Source organism: Dipodomys spectabilis, unplaced genomic scaffold, assembly GCF_019054845.1.
Source record: "Dipodomys spectabilis isolate Male_0828 unplaced genomic scaffold, ASM1905484v1 ptg000233l, whole genome shotgun sequence".
Taxonomy (NCBI): domain Eukaryota; kingdom Metazoa; phylum Chordata; class Mammalia; order Rodentia; family Heteromyidae; genus Dipodomys; species Dipodomys spectabilis.
The window spans coordinates 4886539-4907316 of record NW_024870910.1 but is presented as its reverse complement, the minus strand read 5'-3'; the positions used below and the strand labels follow the sequence as shown (position 1 = coordinate 4907316).

The 20778-nt window shown below is 55.3% G+C and overlaps 1 protein-coding gene across 1 annotated transcript; it reads right to left on the bottom strand.

Annotated features, from left to right (window-relative positions):
• Window positions 1-2837: 2837 nt before the first annotated feature.
• Fam174b (family with sequence similarity 174 member B) lies at window positions 2838-18043 on the bottom strand. The gene is made up of 3 exons (XM_042698539.1): window positions 17730-18043; window positions 5270-5401; window positions 2838-3974 (listed from the first exon to the last, which is right to left on the bottom strand). The coding sequence occupies exons 1-3, from the start codon at window positions 18041-18043 to the stop codon at window positions 3971-3973; spliced, it is 450 nt and encodes a 149-aa protein (XP_042554473.1). The 3' UTR covers window positions 2838-3970.
• Between the last annotated feature and the right edge of the window lie 2735 nt (window positions 18044-20778).

The following is a 20778-nucleotide window of genomic DNA, read 5'->3' as shown; positions in this document are numbered from 1 at the left end:
ACCATCCCCCAGCCCCACCCCCATCCCTAGCACGAGGAGATTATTCCATTTCATTAGCTACTTTGTGCGCTGCTAACACAAGGTTCTTGTTCTTTACTTTCTATTCCAGAACATTCCCCATAACTTATTGCCCAAGGGTAGTGCCACTAGCTCAAGTGAGAAAGGACAGGGAAGGTAGACCAAGGCCTCAGGGAGCTGGGCGGGGGGGGGGGGGGGGGGGGGGAGGGGAGGCAGTGGGGTGACTGTCGAGACAGCTGAATCAGCAATAGTCTCAAAAATAAAAAATCAAAAAGGCTTAATAATATGGAGAAAAGAATCCTAACGCTCATTGCTACATGGCTGGTGAGCGGAAAGAAGGGAAGACACGGATAATCTATCCAGAGCAAACAGCCTGCGGTCACATGGCCAGGTCCCACGATGGGGTCACAGATGGCTTGTTGGGGTCCTGAGACCAGAGCTCGGGACGCCCGGGGAACCGTTCCTCCAGGGCGCAACCCCACGTCGAATCTCGGACCAGCTGAACCCACTCTTGGCCTATGCTGGGCACGAGTCCTGGCTCGGGTGCCACAGTGTTTGCTGGCCTATTTGGCTCCGGACAATAACGGGAAAGGCACAGGTTTCCGAAAGCCGAGTGCTCGGTACACCAGCTGCATGTAAACAAAAGCACAAGGAAGCGCGTGACGGCCCTGCAGGGCTGTCCACCGGGCTCACGCCCATCATCCACAGTGGCTCAAATGAGAGCAGCGCCTGCGCGCGTGAATTCACGGCGTTGCTCGGGGAGGGAGGTGTCGGCCGGCTGGGGGAGGGAGGGAGGCCCCGGAGAGGCCTGAGGAGTCTTGAGTCTCAGTCCTCCGTGCTGATGCTGGTGACAGAGCCCTCCCACCCCTCCCCCGCTGCAGGCAGTGGCACCCCCAAGGTGCCCTTCTCCTGGGCGGGCCCCGAGAGGCAAAGTCTGGCCAGCAAACCCAAGCATCTCCCTGAAGAATGAGGACATCGTATACAAATGGGATTTCAGGTTCATTTCAAAAGGGGACACCACACCCCATGTCCCTGCTCTCCCCCACCCCAACACACACACACACACACACACACACACACACACACATACCCAGGGTGAATAACAACACAATGAGTGCAGGCATACAGAAGCCAAGACTGTGTGTAGAGAGAAGTGGAAGGGGATGAGGGCTCCCACAGAATCCCCAAAACTAACAGGCAGCCAGCCCTCTGCTCACCCTAAAACCCCCACCCCCCAGCCTTGCTCAAGCCTCGTGGTGAGCACAGCAGGAAAGGCTCAGTGGTAGAGGAGAGACTACAATGAAGCTGAGCACTGGTGGTGCATGCCTGTCATCCTAGCTACTCGGGAGGCTGAGATCTGAGGATCAAGGTTCAAAGCCAGCTTGGGGAAAGAACGTCTACTGATTTTTATCTCTAATTAACCAGCAAAATAGTGGAAGCAAAGCTGTGGCTCAAGTGGTATCATGATAGCCTTGGGCAAATAGAGCCAGGGACAGCACCCCAGGCCCTGAGTTCAAGCCCCAGATTGGCACAGAACAGGAAGAGTCAAGTAGATGATGCCCTGGTGCTGAAACCAGCTTTCCTTTCTGGCTTTTACCCACTTAGGGGTGGATCCAGCCTGGGCAAATCCAACTCAGACTAATGGTGGCTTCAGCCAGGCCAGACAGGGGCCAAGGGAAGGTGGTAGTTTCTGACATGACTGGGTCTATATTCTCTGCACCCACTTAAAACACAAGGGTCTCGAAACAGGCTCAGTTCTGCCCAACTGAAGCGCTTGCCCTAAGCCTTGTTGTAAAGCACGGCTCGCCCTAAGCCTTGTTGTAAATCACTCACACACACACACACACACACACACACACACACACACACACACACACACACACACACACACACACACACACACACACACACACACACACACACACACACACACACACACACACACACACACACACACCCCTAGGCCTGCCACAGGCTCCCTAGCCCTTGTCGCCTGCGTCCCCAAGGAAGAAAGCACCGCGCTGGCCTCTACCAGCAAACACAGCCAGCGCAAGAGAGAGAGAGGCCCGCTCCGCTCCGCTCCAGAAGCGTCTTTATTGTAGAGTCTGTGGGGCGGAATCCCCACGAAGGACCTGGAAGGGACGCTGCGGGGCGGGCTTGGACGGAAGGCAGAGAGGAGTCCGGTCCTCTCCTCTGGTCAGCTGAGGCCTAGGACGCCCGAGGACTCCAGAGCAGAGGGTACGCGGCACAGGACCTGACGCGGCCTCAGCCTCCAGGTGGTGGGTACCCCAGCCCCACCCCCAGCAGGGAGGTGGGGGGGGAGGGAGGCCGGGGTAGGGGGTGAGGGGAGACGGGCTGGGCAGGGAGCGGAGGATGAAGGGGTTGCTCCAAGTCTTGCTGTGCTTGAGTTTCGTCCTTGGCTGGACCCCGTGAGCACCCAGGCCCAGGCCTAGGGCCAGGCCGGCCCTTTCACGAAAGCCTGTGTCTTTCGGCAGTCCCAGGGTTTGAACCCACAGCCTCATACTCACACTTGCCAGGCAGCCATGGGCCACACCCCCCAGCCTGCCTAGGCTTATTATTGTTTTTAGATTAAAAAATCTTGTTTTCTCCTCCCCTCCCACTACCACCGCCGCCGCGGCCACCACCACCCGCGTAGCCGAGATTACAGGCATGAAGCACAGCACCTGCACACTCACTGAGATACAGGGTCTCACTGAGATACAGGGTCTCGTGAACGGTGCTTGGGCGGGCCTCAAATCACTATCCTCCTATAGCCTCCCTCCCCCGCCCCCACCCCCGCCCCCGCGATTACAGGTGCAACAGCTCCTCTCAGGAAAACAGGAGTTTTCATCCTAAGGCAATAAACAGGCAAACACACAACCCGTGAAGCAACATCAGAAAGAAAAGGATGGGAGGGCCAATCAAAGCCACCTCTCTTAGGACACGAGAGCCCCCCTCCCACTCCCACCCCGCAGGGCCGCAAAGGCACCACTTGCTTCTAGAAATTACCACAATCTGAAAGAGGCTCAACAGGAGGCCTCCACAAAACTTGCAGGCTCCTGGGGCAGGGAGGAGTGTGCACACACGCACGCAGGAACATGCACACACGTGTGCACGCACACGCATGCACGCAAACACGCACACGCGGACATGCACACAGCTTGTGCGCACGCACACACACACACAAACACACACGTTCTAGAGGTTTCCACTCTGGCCTGCACTAACATCTGACAGGATCCCTGACAGTGGCCCTTTTATCAGTCAGCCAAGCCACCGCTCATTAAATAACCCTGGTTATATGTATACAACTATATAACTATATATATGTAATTGTATTTCTAAGACGACACAGAACAGTGACAGGACTGAGAACACCAACACACCACATCAATATCAGCTAAGCCCAAAACTTAACTACCCAGTGCTTCCATTCCCTTGATGTGTCACATGCACACACGCACGCACACACACACACACACACACACGCACACACACATGTTCCCTGATAGCTGAAATTCTTTGTGTCTGCACAGCGGAAGGGGGTGAGGGGAACGCCGGAGCTTGCAATGTCACCAAGAGAAAGCCAGAACCCAAGCCAGGCAGACCAGGCGGGACGGGGAAGGCAGAGGCTCAGGAGGTGGCGGAGGGCAGCTGCCCCGGCTGGGTTTCGACGTGGGGTCCTCCATGTCACAGCCTTCACTGTTTCTACCCTTCACCCCACAGGAAGGAGGAAGAGGAGGAGGAGGAAGAGGAGGCGATTTCACCAGGGCATCTGAAGGGCGGCGGCGGTGGCGGTGACTGGCGAGCTGACCCGTGCACCGGCCGACGGTGGCATTCTGAGCCGCACGCAGCGGCACCAGCGGACACCACGCAGAGGACAGCGCCCAGATCCTACACAGCGGCTCGCCAAGCGCCCCGGGCAGGACGCCAACATCTTGGAAGACAGGTTTTACCTGAAAAAAACAATTGGAAAAAAAAAAAAAAAAGAGAAGTGGGGGAGAAGAAGAGTCAGTACACCAGCCAGCCGGGGACCAGCCACCTGAGCGCTCCCCAGCAGCCACACTGTCACGCCTACCTCCCGCGGTCCTGCCACAGAGGAAACATCTCCCCAGCCTCAGGGCCTCTGAATACGCTGTCTCGAAGACACACTGCACTTCCTCCCTTAACTCCCAACTCAGGCCCCTTCCCTTGTGCTGCACACAGGCCCCCTGGCGCACAACCTCTTCTCTCCCTGGACCCCCTCTTTCTTGGCTCCTCTACCGGTGTTGGGGACAGACAGCAACCCGTTCTAGTAAAAGTCCCAAGAGTCAGCATTGTAGACTTTGTAGGCCTTCCAGTCTCTCGACCCAGCTGTTGGAACAAAAAAGCAGCCATGGGTGGTACAAGATGCTTGGGCAGGCTGTGTCCCAATAAAACTTTATTTATGGGCACTGAAACTGGATGGCAGCTAACTTGCATGCTTCATGAACGGTCATGCCCCTACCTCTGATTCTTTTCCCATCCATCAAATGAGGAAACCACCCTGGGCTCCTGAGTTGTTGCTATAGATGGATCTGGCACTCCTAGGCAGCAATGGACCCTTTAACCAAGGGCCCTGGTGGGAGATCTTTGGGTCCCGGGGGGATTGGGGGACCCCAGTGGCTTTCCTCTCTTTTGTCCCCAGGATGGGGGGGGAGGGGCTTGTTCTTACGTGTGTTCCCACCACGATGTGCTGCCTGGCCACAGGCCCAAAGCAACAGGACCACTTAGTTGTGGCTGAAACTCCAAAACTGTGAGCCAAAATAAACCTTTTCTCCTTTCAAGTCGACCGCCTTGGTGTATTCTGTTATTATAACACACAGCTGACACCACGGTACAAAAACAGGCAGGGGGCTGCTGCGAACCCCGCAGCGGCAGCTTACTGACCCCTCCCACGGGAGAGGAGCTGCCAGTCCACAAACGGAACACAGCAGTGCATACCAAAACCTAACGCATGTCAGGCACCGGTGGCTCACGCCGGTCACCCTAGCTACTCAGGGGGCTGAGGTCTGAGGATGGCAGTTCAAAGCCTTCCTCCGTCCTTAAAGCAAACTTAGCATTATCATCAGAGCAGAGAAACAAGACACCTCTGGAGCAGCATCCCTCTGGAGGATGAGAGCAGATCCCTTCCTCGGCAACCTCCCCCCCACAGAATACACGGGCGCCAGGCCTAAGCCCCCCGCACCCCCCGGAGCCCAGGTCCTCCGGAGCCTGGGTCCCCACCTCGCACCTGTACTTGATGTCGAATACTGTGGAGTCTTCATCTTCGTCGTCGTCCTCGTTCAGAGGGGCCATCTCCACACGCTCGGCCGGGGTGGTGATGATGTCATACTTGCGGGTTTTCTTTAACCTCTTTCCAAATCTGGAAGAGAAAGGTGCACTTGACTCGGGCGGGTAGGGCAGGCGCTGGGCATGGAGCCAATCCAGCATTCGCTGGATGCTGGGGGCCCTTCCATTGGCCACCTGGAGCCTCCAAGCCAGCCCTACCTCTCCAGCGCCAGCAGGATTATGTCTGAGCCAGTCAATCAACAGTAGGGGACAGGTGGGAAAGGCATAACCAATCAGAGAGCCAATCACCTGTGGCTAGGAAGATCGGAACAGAAACAGATGCTCAGCCTGAGCCAATCAAAACACTGCAACCCATTAGTCAACCACTAACAGGGCAGAAGAGAGGAAGGCATGGCCAATCAGATCTAGCCATCTTTTGGTAGGAAATGTGGGATGGGGCCAATGGGTTCCCTGCCCACTGACCGTGAGATACCATCCTGCCATCTTTTAGACACAAAGAATAAAGTCAGCTGAAAGAGTGGGGAGAGAGGGGGAAAGACTGAGCCCCAACCCCACTGTGCGGCCAGCCCCTCCCTGAAAAGGGAAAAGCCACCTCCTCCACCAGAGTCAGTCTGGGCCAGGTTTTCTGTCACACGTGGACTAAAGAATCCGCCATAAGAACAAACTCCATCCAGGGATTTCTATAACATGTTCACAGTGACACACACACACACACACACACACACACACACACACACACACACACACACGGATGTGATTTTCCACTTCCTCTAACATTGTTAAGTCCCGCCAGCTACAACTCCTTGACAGTAGCCCGACACTTTGCCTCGGGTTACCTGTGGACAGGATTTCCAGAAGACAAACACCAGGACGAAGTCCTGAGAAACAGGAAAAGGCCACCCGACCAGAGAGCATCTGAGACCTTCCAGGGGTCCCTTCAGGGGCAGAAGGGCAGCCCCGGGGGGACAGAGCCCTCGCACTAGCTAGGACTACCTGAAGCTACCTGAGACCCCAGGTATGGGGTCAGACTTGGGGTCACAGCCCACGGTGCCACAGCCTGTGGAGCAGGGCAGCTAGAGCAGAGCAGCCTGCGGACGGCGTCTAACAAGAGAAAGACGTTCAAACTCCCCTCGCTCTGCCAGGCACAGGGACGTGCCCCTGTTCTCCCTGACATGTGGAAGGCAAAGACAGGAGGGTTGTGGTTTTGAGGCTAGCCCAGGGAAAAAGGCAGCAATAGGCCATCTCCCAAACATGGTGGTTCACATCGGTAATCTGGAGGTGGCGGCGGAAAGAGCATAGTCCACAAAAGGCCCAGACAAAAGTGCGAGAACCTACCAAAAGCAAGTGAGAACCTCTTAAAAACAAAGTAAAGCATAAAGAGCTGGGGACGTGGCCCAGGTGGCGGAATGCCTGCCTAGCAAATGTGAGACAAACTGAGTTCCATCCCGGGGCGGGGGAGGGAAGGAGGGAGGGGGGAGAGAGACAGAGACAGCACCCGTGGCTCTTGCCTATAACCCTAGCTACTCAGGGGGCTGAGATCTGTCAGCCCAGGCAGAAAAGTCCCCATGAGTCTTATCTCCAATGAACCACCATAAAACTGGAAGTGGCACTGTGGTTGGAGCGGCAGAGCACTAGCCTTGAGCAAAAGAGCTCAGGGACAGTGCCCAGGCCCCATGAGTTCAAGTCCCATCACCAACAAGGGAGAGAGAGGGGGGAGGGGGAAGGGAGGGGGAGGGGAGAGGGAGGGAAGGGAGGAGGGGGGGGAGGGGGGAGGGGGAGGGAGAGGGAGAGGGGGAGGAAGAGGGAGAGGGAGAGGGAGAGGGAGAGGGAGAGGGAGAGGGAGAAGGAGAGGGAGAGGGAGAGGGAGATCTTTTGGCTTTGAATGTAATTCCCAAGCCACAGTGTGTTTACCCAAAGAATCTTCTAACCACCGGTCAGAAAGGGGTCTCCAACCAGCAGGAGTGCTGTGTGAGCAAAACTGGGGCTGCAGGAGCCCAGGGCCGGCTGGCAGCTGGGACAGAGGCCTTCCTTTCCTGCCTCCCGCACAAAAATAGACAAAGCAAGCCTTGTTCCCTCCTGGGGCTGTCCTCAGATGCGGACCCTGGGAGACTGGGGTTGGGGTCCCAGCCCTGCCCTCCCTTGGGCCACACTTCCCAACACACCATTGGCTCTCCCTCCCCCCAATAATCTCATTCTCCCCCCAATCTGGGGCTGGAGCTCTGGGCAGATCCTCCACCCCTTCTCAGCCTTCCCCGACACACCCCACCCAGGCTGCCCTGACTCCTGAGGCCCCCAAACACAGGCCTCCCACGGCCGGCCTCCAACAACCATCTTCTCCCCTGGGGAAATGGCTAACAGTGGCCACCACGCCCGGCCTACCCACACCCCCCAGCGGTGCACGTGGGACCCCATCACAGCCACCAGCCCACAGGCACCAAGGCACTGCCACGATCCAGGGAGGACACCTGGGCCAGTGGTCACGGAGGGGCCTGCCCTGGGAAACGGGCCTCCAATCCAGGTGTGGCCCACTCCAAAACCCAAGCTCTTTGCCCAGGACAGGGAGCTCACCTGGGACTCTGCTAACCCCAGCTGGAAGAAGTTACCCAGGCTGCCAGCCAGCGCCTGCTGAGACCAAAAGCAAGCAAAGGAGGTTGTGTCCACAAAAGGAGGGCGAGAACAAAACCTCTCCAGCTCAAAGATCCAGAGCCACCTAAATGGACCTCCCAGTTGAATGCATGCAGGTTTCTGTGAGGAACGGAAGGAGACAATCGCCTGGGATGAGGGAGGGGGGAAATCGGCAATACCCTAGGAGCCATTTTGAGCAGAAGTAGGGGGATGGGTTCCCCAAATGGCAAAAAACACCAAGGCAGAGCCCCACCAACCTGCTGGGGCATTAACAATCAGACGCCTCCCCCCCCCCCCCCCCCCCGCCCAGGATAGAGAATCAGAAACAGACCCAAATTTACCCCAGAACTCAGTGTGCAATAAAGGTGGCATTTCAGCATGCAAGAAAGATTAAAAAGAAAAAAAAAAAGCCACCCACGAGATGCCCACTTCTGCCATTCCGTATCATGGTAATTAAGCTAAGCTGGGGCTGAAAATGAAATCATAAAAGTAGAGAAAATGTAAGAGAAATCCAAAATCCATTTAAAAAAAAAAAAAAACAAAATGATGACAAAAATCAAGAACATAAAAACAATTTTAAAGTCAAGACAAATGATAAACTTGGAGAAATATTTCCAAATTATAACTAACCTCCCTGATACACATGGAAAGTTGCTATATATCGGTAATAGAGATCCATAATCTAATTAAAAAGTTATTGAAGGATATAAAACAGGTAGTTCACACACTGTGGGTGAAGAAAATGAATGGCCCTGCATTATTTACTATTACAAAAAAAAGCCTTGGGCCAATGGCTCACACCTATAATCCTAGCTACTCAGGAGATCTCTATCACGGTTCTAAACCAGCCTGGGCAGGAAAGTCTGTGAGACTCTTCTCTCCAATTATCAGGAAACCAGAAGTGGTGCTGTGGCTTAAAGTGGTAGAGCACTAGCCTTGAGCAAAAGAACTCAGGGATAGTGCCCAGGCCCTGAGTTCAAGCCTCACAACCAACCAAACAGAAATAAAAACAAGTCTTATAAGGAATAAGGGAAATGAAAATCTAGCCCTCGTGGGAGATTCCATTCTGCATCTACCAATTTAACAAATCAAAACCTCTGGAAATACTGTTGGCCAGGATGTAGGAAACAGATTCTCATTAATGACTGACGGACATGAACATTGTTACAACATAGCAAATCTTCAACCAGCTTCAGCCAGCAAATCCCCTGTTCTCCTGGCTACTTGAGAAGATTGTCAGCCCAGGCAGCAAAGTTCATGAGACTCCGTCTCAACCTACAGCTAGGCTCAGCAGTCCACGCTTGTGATCCTAGCTGTGCAGGAGGCACAGATCAGGAGGATGCAGCTGAAGGGGTAACAAAAAAAGAAAATCTGACACTCAACAGAAAGAGCTGGGCGTGGTAGCCTACTCCTGTCATCCCAGCTGCCTCAGGAAAACTTGAGAGCAACAGCCCGTGGGCACAGACAGACTCAGAGACAAGCACAGAACCCCTGTGCCCGCCTTCCTGATCTCTCTTCCTGGGCAGTACAGCCCAGATTCCAGCCGATACTGAAGAAAGCAGCTGCTGCACCTCCCATCCTCTCCTGATTGGCAAAGTGACACCCTGGTAACCAGGTGGGCAGACCCTGGCAGGCTAGAGCTTTCCAGCACATGGCCCAGGGCTTTTCTTGGTAACTCCAGGGCTCTGTGCCCCACCTGCTCCTTTCCCACCCTCCACCCCCAAGGGAAGGTAAACTCTCCTTCCCCGAGTCAGCACAGCCTGGCTCCCGGCTGTCAGAGGCGCCCGGGGCCCCAAGTCCCTGCCTACAGCTGCCAGGTGTGTTTGCCAAGGGCTGGACCCACTTGGTCTGTGCCAGGGCAGGGAACCTTTCCCAGAGAAATCATGTGGCTGCTGAGAGGGCAGACGTGTCCATGCCTCACGGGCTGCCCATAGCCTTTCTGCCTATGTGCACGGTTTTGTACCGCCTTGTAATCGTGCCGTGAAGATCCAAACCATTCAATGACAAAGGCACAATGACCAACAGGAACCCTGGAAGCCGCGGGATCAGGATGCCTGGAGACACACACCTTTTGCTGGGCACTGGTGGCTCACATCTGTCATCCTACCTACTCAGGAGGCTGAGATCTGAGAATAGAGGTTGGAAGCCAGCCCACTCTGTGAGATTCTTACTTATAATATCAGAAGTGGAGCCCGTGGCTCAAGTGGCAGAGCTCTCCTCCTGAGCAACAGAAGCTCAGGCACTGCCCCGGTCCTGAGTTCAAACCCTAGAACCAATGTGCACACATGCATGTGTGTGAGCGTGCAAACAAACACACACAGAGTTGTTTTCTCCTCAGTGCTAGGCCGAGTGTTGGTGACACAGCTCACAAGGCCAAGGCTCAGCCTGCTAAATCCAAACACCTGAGCATACATCCTACTCTATGCATCCGCAGACCCACGACCCTTCTCCACTCGTGAGCCTCAGTTCTCTCCTCTGTGCCAAGGGATAGGGAGAGGCGATCACTGGAGCCTTGGGTGTAGAAAGGTCACAGGAACCAGGGCCTCGCAGGGCTGGAATAACCTAGCCCGAGCTATGGGTCACTGCCTCTCCTCTAAGCCACACCTGTCAACAAGAGTGGCTTCCTCCTTCCTGCACCCCAGAAAATAAACACCAGGTCCAGATTCCTGGCAGATCGCCCTTAGATTAAGAACACATTTTGTTTGAAATGAAATCATACCAACATGATCCTAAATGCATGCTTCCAGAACTCTCTTTCGCAAGCAGTTAGAGGCAAAATATCAGCCATGTAACCAAAAGGTACCCAGCAGCTGGGCACCGGTAGCTCATGCCTGTCGCCCTAACTACTTAAGAGACTGAGATCTGAAGATCACAGTTCAAAGCCAGCCTGGGCAGGAAAGTCCGTGAGACTCTTATCTACAATGAGCCACTAGAAAGCCAGAAGCAGGGCTGTGGCTCAAAGCAGTAGAGTGCTAGCTTTGAGCACAAAGCTCACAGACAGCTCCCAGGCCCTGAATTCAAGCCTTATGACCAACAGCAATGAAAAGAAAGAAGTATCCAGCATCACCCAGAAAGATTTCTCTGCTCCCATCCAGGGATTTTTCCGCCCCTGTCTCCCAGCAGGATCTCTATCGAACTCAATACTGGAGCCCCTCCAAGCCCCACCCCTAGTTAGCCTGAGAGGTGTCTGGGGTCTCCAGAAGGCCTAGGGTTTGCAAAAATGCCCAAATGCAAATCATACACAAAAATCAGAGCCCTGTAAGACAGAGGACTCTTAGTTAAATCCAAGAGGGACTTCTTCAGTTTGACAGAAAGGAAACCGCAGCAGATACCTGGTTCTCAATAGGACCGTTAATAAAAGTAGTCACAGGCGCCTCCTTCATCCGGGAGCTGAGTTGCCAAGGAGATGCATTAGGGCCAAAGATCACCAATTATGTCTAAAAGAGCCTTGGAGGTAAGTCAACACACCTGTCTGGTCACTGCGGCCATTGTGATGTCCTTCACAGGAAAACCAACACCAAGAGGCTGGGGATAAATTACATCTGTTTGCAAAATCCCATTCTTTAAATGCAGTAGGATGCGTGGCAGGTTAAAGGGGACCCAGGGATCAGGATGACACAATCTTATTCTAGACTTCTCAAAAGCAAGTGCTCTAATGAATGATGGAAAATGGGTGTCAGGAAAGTTCAGGTAACTGCTCACATGGGCAACCAGCAGACCAAGAGTTCCTCACCTCCAGTACTGCTGATGTGGAAGCTAAGTAATTTGTGTGTGTGTGTCTGTGTGTACTGGTCCTGGGGCTTGAACTCAGGGCCTGAACGCTGCCCCTCAGCTTTTTCTGCTCAAGGCTAGCATGCTTTACTTCCGGATGTTTTGGCGCTTCACTGGAGGTAAGAGTTTCGCAGCCTTTCCTGCCCAGGGGCTGGCTTTGCAGAACAGATCCTCCTCAGATCTCAGCTCCTGAGTAGCTAGGATTTCAGGCGTGAGCCACTGGCACCTGGTGGGACTGAATTATTCTCTACAGAATCCCTGCAGAATTCTGAGCCACATCCTGGCCTCTAACTGCTGCTAACTCCACTCACGTTCCCTCACTTACACCATCAAGTCTTGACCAGACATGGCCATATGTCACCAAGGGATTACAAGTCCCCCCCAGTTTGAAACCACGTAAGAGCCCTTATTTTTCCTAGGTGCTGTAATTTGTTTCTGTGGGTGGTGTGGGTGGAGGGGAGAACTGGATCAAGGACATGCTCTCTATTCTAGATTGCTTTTGTATCATATTCACTTCTCCCATGTGTTTAGATAAAAATTAAACATAAACCAGGTGCCAGTGGCTCACACCTGCAGTCCCAGCTGCAGCCTCAGCTCAGGAGGCTGAGATCTGAGGAGGATCTCAGCTCTTCGAAGCCAGCCCCTAGGCAGGAAAGGCTGAGAGACTCTGATCTCTTATCTGCCAACTTGGGCAGGAAAGTCTTTCCAAGCTTGGTTTCCAACAAGAAGCCAGGGTGGAAGCACTGCCCAGGTGGTAGAGTACCCACTGGGCCTTGAGTACAAGGCCTTGAATGCAAACCCCAGTAGCAGCAAAAAAGGCAGGCAGGCAGGCAGGCAGGCAGGCAGACAGGCCGCCAGTACCCTTGGCCATAGATACCAGACAATGTCCTCCATCCCTCCTTTCAGATTGTGGGGTTTTACAGAGATTTTGGAGCGAGAAGCTGGTATACACAGCTGGGTGAATGGCCAAACTCACCGTGAGGCAGAGCCTTGCATGTGGAGCTGGGAGAATAGCCAAGGAAAGTCGCTGTTTTGTGGTGGCCAAGTTTCCCTGGCCTCTGGCCACCCCGTTCAGAGGACACCAAAAGACAGCGCCCGATTCCCTGGACTCAGAGGTTAAGGTGTTGTAAGGAAAGCCCTGGGTCACAAGGTAGCTGATAACAGCCGTCCCTGGCCTCCACTCCAGTCCTCGCCAGATAGCTCCCCACGTCACTGCCATGGAGAAATGAGTTTCCTACTCCACACGCAGCAGGGGACTGGTTTAATTACAGAAACTAATAAAATGTTCTCTGAATTAGAGGGAATACATGCAAGGTGACGCGAAAGGGTAGAGCCATGGGTCAGGTGTACAGCACCTGCCCAGCAAGTGCAAAGCCCTGAGTTCAAACCCCAGTGTTACAAGAGGAAACAAATTCTTAGCAGACAATAAAGAAATACAGCCCGGCACCAGTGGCTCACACCTGCCATCCTAGCTACTCAGGAGGCTGAGATGTTAGGATCGTGGTTCAAAGCCAGCCCGGGCAGGAAAGTCCGTGAAACTCTTCTCTCCAATAAACTACCAGAAAACAGAAGTGGCACTGTAGCTCAAGTGACAGAGTGCCAGTCTTGAGCTGAAGATCTGAGGGATAGCACTCAGGCCGAGAGGGAGGGAGGGAGGGAGGGAGGGAGGGAGGAAGGAAGGAAGGAAGGAAGGAAGGAAGGAAGGAAGGAAGGAAGGAAGGAAGGAAGGAAGGAAGGAAGGAAGGAGCGAGCAACAAGGTCCCAAAGCATGCCCATCGGCTGGGCAACATGGGAGAGGCTTTTAATACTTGGTGTTGGTTATGTTGCCAGGTGCAGTAGTTCAAAACTGCAATCCTAGCTACCTGGGGAGATCAGAGGGATCCCGGTGAGAAGCCAGCTCAGGCAGGAACATGCTAAAGACCCCATCTCAACCAAATGACTGGATTCAGTGGTGAGAGCCTGTCATCCCCAACCCAGGGACACACAGGCAGGAGTATGGAAGTCCCAGGCCAGCCTGGGCATAAAGATCAAGACCCCAATCATGAAAGTAACCAAGATAAAAAGGGGCTGGAGGCATGGCTGCTCAAGTGGTAGAGTGCCTGCTTGCCATGTGAGGACCTGAGTTCAATCCCCAGTACTGGAGATAAACATAAATACAACAAATAAGTAAATGCCTGTATGTTTTCTTCCACAATACATGCTTTCTGCTTTTTATGTTAATAGTTTCCTTGTATCTTTATTTTTCCTGTTGTCTGACAAGGGACCTCCTTGGGGGAACACAAACAAGAAGGCTGGGACTGCCCTTTTTATTATTACTTTGGGGGGGGTAGTTGGTCATGGGACCTCAACTCTAGGCCTGGGCGCTGTCCCTCAGCTCTTCAGCTCAAGGCGAGCGCTCTACTACTTGAGCCACTGCGCCACTTCGGGCTTTTTCTGCTTACGTGGTGCTGAGGAATCAAGCCAGGGCCTCATGCCTGCGAAGCGAGCACTCTACCACTGAGCCACCTTCCCAGCCCCTGGAACTGCCCTTTTCTATGCAGCCACACATTACCTTACAGTAATAAAGGGCATGGCCCAAACCCCCTCTCTGGTGTCCCATGAGGGCCACGCCCCACTTGAGATACACCAGTGGCAAGGTGAGACTCGTGGAACTCCAACATTCTTTGGCTAAAAATACCCTGAATAAATGCCAGCCCTTGCTGGGAGCCACACTAGGTGTTAAGATGCAGGCCAGCCCATCCTGGCACGGTGGAGGGGGGGAGGTGTGAGTCAACCCCGCCCCGCCCCCCCAGTGTGCTGTGGAGGCTCTTTGGAGGCAGGGAGGCTGCTCAGACCAGGAAACAGGGGAGGACACACCACAATATGAATGGGGTGAGGGCATGGTAGGAGGGTCAAGGGGGAGAGGGTGCCCACAGGAATGCTGGTGGACTTGGGGACTGAATTCCTAGACGGAGGTGCCAGGCATGGTACCTGAGCTCCTAGATGCAGGGGCTGGGACGCTACCAAACTTGGGTTGTGAGCCCGCCCCCTGACCTGACCCTATTTAGGCCTGGACCAGCTCAGACGCCACTATGCCGTGCCTCAGGTCCTACGTCCTGTGTCGTGTGTCCTGTCTCCTGGCTCTCCTCCGGTCACCACGGCATCCCACTGCAGCTCTCCACGGGGGTTGATCTGGTTTGTTGGGACTGTTTTTCTGCTCTTTCTCTCCTCTCAGGTCTCGTGGCTCAGTTTTCTGACAGTGGTAAGTGCCCCCGCAGGGCTGCAGGGCTGCAGGTCTTGGCGACAGGTCTGCCTGCAGTCGCTGGCCTTTTAATAAAGACTCCCAACTCAACCTCTCAAAACGTGGCTTCTCTATTCTCTTGCTGTGTAACAGGGGAGAAGAGAGCAGCATCCCAAAACACAGGAAAGGACAGGATGAAGAGAGACAGAGCCGGAGACCCAGCCTGGAGGCTGCCGTGTGACTCTGAAGAGGAAGGAGGTGGCGGCAGGTGGGGTCATTCACTGGGCCGTCCGTCTCGAGGAATGTTCAGGCCCGGGCACCTGTGTACTAAGGAGCTGGAGAGCCCCATACCTGTGGAACCTGGCCAGCAGAGAGGACCCAGGAGACCCAGGGAGACAGACAGTCGGCACACTCTAGAGGAACGGGCCCCAGCTGCCGGCCCTGCCTGGACCACGCTGACCCGCAGAATGGCCTAGAATCCAGCAATGCCGTGTTCCACTCTGGAAGCTGCAGCTTTTCCATGTGCAAAGCAGCACTTGGGAGCTGGGAACCAGCCAGGCCCTTCCCAGCTGAGGAATGTTTCCAATCTTTGTCTGAATAAGAAGCTCCAGGGGCCACTCACCTGGAGAGCCCCCCCCCCCTGCCCCATGCACACCTGCCAGGAAGGCAGAGGAGGCTCAACCCACCTGGCTGCTTCCCAAATGGCGTCGCCTTCCTTCAGCCAACAAGGACCCCCCTTCTAGGCCCGAGGGTGGCTCTCCCACCTCAAACCCAGCGCCCACTTTCCCCTCACATCTGGTGACAGGCTGCCGCCTCCCCCCCCCCCCCGCCCCCGGCTAATAAGGAGCAGACTGGCAAAATAGTTGAAATAACTTCCGACAAAGGACACACAGCCTTCCAGGCGCAGCCTATTTTGAGCTAGATGCCTTCAAATCTCCGGGCTGCCGGCTCCTCTGGGCATTCATGGCCTCCAACTGAACAATGAGGCGAGTGGGTAAACGATGGGCTGACTCTGCTGAGGGCCAGGTCCCCCACAGGGCACAGGGCTGACCTGGGCACCCCCATATCAGGGCTGTTTGCCGAAGGCAGGAGCTGGACCGTTCCACATCATAATGCAGCATGGCGGACAACGGGTGGAGGGAGGGGGAGACATGCACAAGGCTGGGGCTGGGGAGGCCAGAAAAGAACCCCAAGAAGTCCTGCGCCAGTGGCTCACACCTAATCAGCTAACAGGAGGCTGAGCTAGGAGGAAAGCAGTTCAAAGCCAGCCTGGGCAGGAAAGTCCATAAGACTCTGATCTCCAATGAACCTCCAGAAAATCGGCAATGGTGTTGTGGCTCCAAGTGGTAGAGCGCTTGCCTTGAGCAAAAGAAGCTCAGGGACAGCGCCCAGGCCCTGAGTTCAAGCCCCAGGACCAGCAAAAAGAAAAGAACCCAAGAGTCACAGTTCTCTGTGCCTCTGTGACTGGAAGATGCAAAGTAGGAACTGGGCCGGAGGTGGACCGCAGGGAGCTCAGAATGCCACACACAAGTAGCTCAGGGTATGAAGTTCTTCAGCAGAGGAGTGAAAGAAGACATGGGGTGGGGAGAAAATGAACAAAGAGACAGACACAGGGGGGAACAATGATGGGGGGCGGCGAGCCTCGGACCACACGCCTCGCCCCTCTCATGCAGACCACTGGCATCTGATCCCACAAGCCCTGATTCACTCCTTGAGAGCAAACCTCTCGACATCTGGTTTCTGCTCCTCGGCGGCGGAGCAAGCCCCGCACCAGACCCTCTGTGGCTATCAGGCTCCCCAGTGTGGAGTGTGGCCATGGCTGGGGTCAGGCCGGCCCGAGCCACAGGATGTGTTTCATACCCTACAAAAACAGGCTTTCTGAGCGCCAGGAAAGTGGCCAGCTTGTCTTCCCTGTGGTCTGCCCAGTCCCCCCACACACCCCACTGCAGGGACTGTCCAAAGTCCCCACTTTCTCCTTGACCTTGGGCGACCTTCCAGGTGGCCAGCAAGACCTCTTGTGCCCCTGTAAGTCACCAAGGCCACCAAGGGTCACTAACATCACCTAGCCCAGTGCCTATCCCAGGAGTCAAAGAAGTGTCCGAGGGTGACCCCTGTAGAAACATCGTTCTGAGGCAGTAAAAGAGGAAAAAAAACGGGGGGGCGGGGGAGACAGAGACTGAAACAGAGTCATGCACAGAGAGGGAGGGATTGCTAGAGACTGGCATGAGAAAGGGCAGAAAGATTAAATTTAGACAAACTTGAGTTCACATCCTACCTCGATCGCTGGGTTTTCCCCAGCTGTGAACCGAGTATCATTCATATATTATACATATGCATATATATATATCTCAAGCCAGGTGCTGGTGGCTCACACCTGTGGTCTTAGCTACTCAGGAGGCTGAGATCTATGAGGATGGAGGTTGGAAGTCAGCAGGATGCAGGAAAGCCTGTGAGACCCTTAACCTCCAGTTAACTACCAGAGCTGGAAGTGGAGTTGTGGCTCAAGTGGTAGAGCGTGGGGACAGCGCCCTGGCCTTGAGTTCAAGCCAAAATAACAATAACAACAACAACAATAATTTGACAGACAGACACAGACGGATAGACACAGACTGACGGGCCCAGGCTGGCGGACGGAGCTGGTGGAGGGAAAAGAATTCCTAAAACTGTGTGCCCAGGGTAGACAGGTGAGCGCCTGGGGCGGGGGACCGGGGGGGGGGGGTGTCCCGGGGGTGGCCCAGGAGTGGCCGGGAGGCCCGCGGGTGGCCGGGAGGCCCGGGGGACCCACCTGCAGACGCGCAGCAGCAGGCAGGCGACGAGCAGGGCGCTGAGGACGCAGGCCGCCGCCGCCGCCGCCTTCAGGGCGGGCAGGCCGCGGAGCAGCGAGGAGATGCGGGGGACCAGGGCGTCCCCGCTGCTGTTGGCGCCGCCGGGGCCGGGGCCGGGGCCGGGGCCGGGGCCGGGCTCGGCCCGCGTGGCGTTCCCGGGCCCCGGGCCGGGCGGCGAGGGCTCGGCCCGGCGGGCGCGGGCGCCGGGCGCCGCCAGGAGCGCGAGCAGCAGCGGCAGCAGCAGCGGCGGCGGCGGCGCGGGCGGCGCGCGCATGGCGCGGCCGGCGAGGGCGGGCGGTGACCGGCCGGCGATGGGGCGAGGGGCCGGTGGGTGAGCGGACCGGGGTGCGCGCGGGGAGCCCCGATGCCGCAACTGCGCGCGGCGCCGGACACAGGACGCCGCGGAGCCCGAGGAGCCCGGAAGAGCCCGCGCGCCGCCGCCGCCAACACGTCGCACGGACTCATTCGACGGCTGCGCCCCGCCCCGCCCCGCCCCGCCCCGCCCCGCCGCACCTCCCGAGGTTCGGACCGAGAGAGGACTGGGCGCCCCCGGCCCCATCCCTCCTCCAGCCCCGCACCCACGGAGCCCACCTCCAGCCGGCCCGCGGTGCTCACCTCCCCGGGGCCCTCGGGGCCTCCTGCGGGCCTCTGCGCCCCGGCTCACCTCCCCGGGTCCTCGGGGCCTCCTGCGGGCCTCTGCGTCCCCCCACTGTACGCTTTGCGCGCCCCTCCTCAGCCTGGGCTTGGGTCCAGGCCCTGCCCCCGGGCTTTTCCTCTCCACACCACCTGGAGCGACAGCTCCGGATCTGGCTGTTGGGTGGTTCTTTGGAGATCAGTGTCTCACAGAGTTTCCTGCCCGGGCTGGCTTCGAACCTCGATCCTCAGGTTCAGGAGGAACGTCGGCCTGCACTGCCGGCCTGGGCAGGTGACATGGGCGGGCCAGCTCATCGTAAGATACACATGCCTGTTCTCATAAATAATTCATCTTCTGTATAGGAAAAAAACTGTCCGAAGCTAGAACATTTAAAAGACATGCCAGGGCCTTATTCATAAAATAATCACAGACAGTATGTGAAGTGTCTCTGTGGCTGTAAGACACTTCGGCCAGGGTCTATTTTGGGCCTGGAAAAGGCTCCATCTGATCTCGTCAGCTGACATGCGATAAGGACCAGGCCTTGCCCCAATCTTTCTGTGCAAGCCAGGAAATCACACAGGTAACTCGGACAACGGGCACAGCCACGAAATCCAAACCCCAAGTGCACAAGTGCTTTTTGTGCCTCTATGAAAATAGATCAGAGCTAGGAAATAACAGAGCCAACAACCCAGCACGGCCACTGGAAATGAATAACATTCGTGTCTCCCAACATCGTGGCTCCCAACATCGTGGCTCCCAACATCGTGGCTAGTTTTTAGTCAAGGAACCGTTTTACTTCCTTGCCTGCAATGATTTTGTGAACATCAAAATCACTTTGATCAAAAGATCTTCAGAAGCCAGGAGCCAGTGACTCACGCCTGTAATCCTAGCTACTCAGGAGGCTGAGATCCTGAGGACTGGGGTTCAAAGTTAGCCCAAGCAGAGCAATAAAGCCCATGAGATTCATCTCCAATGAAGCAGCAAAAAGCCAGAAGTGGAACTGTAGCTCTAGTGGTAGAGCACCAGCCTTAAATGAAAAAGCCAAGGGACAAGGTCCAGGCCCTGAGTTCAAGCCTTACTGAATGCTCCTGCCTCCCCTCCAAAGCTCTATGTAAACAGAGCCACACTCTCCAACCAAGCCTTTGCCACCTTCACTTTTTGCCCAACCAACTCCCAGTCTTTCTGCAGACATGCCAGCAGCTCCTTTGCGAGGGTTTTCCCATCTCCTCGCCAAGCCCTGCAGTTTTCCCCAGAGCCTGAGCAGGGAAGGGCGCAGGCTCCCGGAAGAAGCCTGGGGAAAGACCAGATCCTGGAATTCTGGAATTCTCCATCTTCCTAGTAAGACTGAAGAACAGAAGTTCTGCTTTGGTGAGCCCCTCACCCCAGTCCCCTCCAGCAGGGACATCTGTGGCCATGTCCATAAGCACTGGCCAGGTGTGTGGATAGAGATGGCGCTGGAGAGCGAGGGCTACAGGCAGCCTTTAAAGATGGTCCCCGCACAGATGACCTCTGGGAAACTTGCATCTGTACCTCAATTGATTTTCACTGACATGACTTCAGGCAAATTTCTGAGTTTTCCTCACTGGTAAGCTGAAAGGAAGGCCCATCATGTCAAGGTAAGAGTGGAGCCAGGTAGTGGTGGCTCATACCTGTCATCCTAGCTACTCAGGAGGCTAAGATCTGAGGCTCACCGTTCAAAACCAGCCCCAGGCAGGAAAGTCCAGAGGAGACTCTCATCTCCAGTGAACCACCAGAAAACCAGACGTGTGACTGTGGCTCAAAGTGATAGAGCACTAGCCTTGAGCACAAAAGCTCAGGGACAGCTGGGGGAGTGGGAGGGGGCTTAAATTTGGCCCTCAAGGCCAAAAAAAAGAGAAAAAAAAAAGATAAGGATAGAGTACAGGTAGTAGCACAAAGCCCAGACTCCAAAAAGCTTTCAGTCAACATTAGCTGATTGTTCTAATCCCTGGAGGGTTAGCACACTGCACTTTAAAGGTTAGTCCCCCTCCTCCTTTCCCCTCCCTTGTAAATAAATTAATTCAAATGGCCTTAAATGTAATTATGCCTTGCCCAAGGCTTCTCCTAGGACCACGTTAGCCCCCTTGGTTACACATTAGAATCCCCTGGGGTACTTTTACAAATCCTGATGCCCAACCACAGACCAATTAATTCAATTCTTCCTGGCTGGCTGAAAGCAGCAGTTCCGGAATGGCTGGAGCTGGGGGTGAGAACCTCTGCCTCAGGCCAGGGTGGGCTGCTCTGTATCTCTTAATTGAGGTTGGCCCTGACAGTTAGCGCTCCTCCCATGCCCCCCCCCCCCATCTAGCTGATATTAATGCCCGCGCCTGGATACGCAGGTTTTCTTTTTTCTTTTT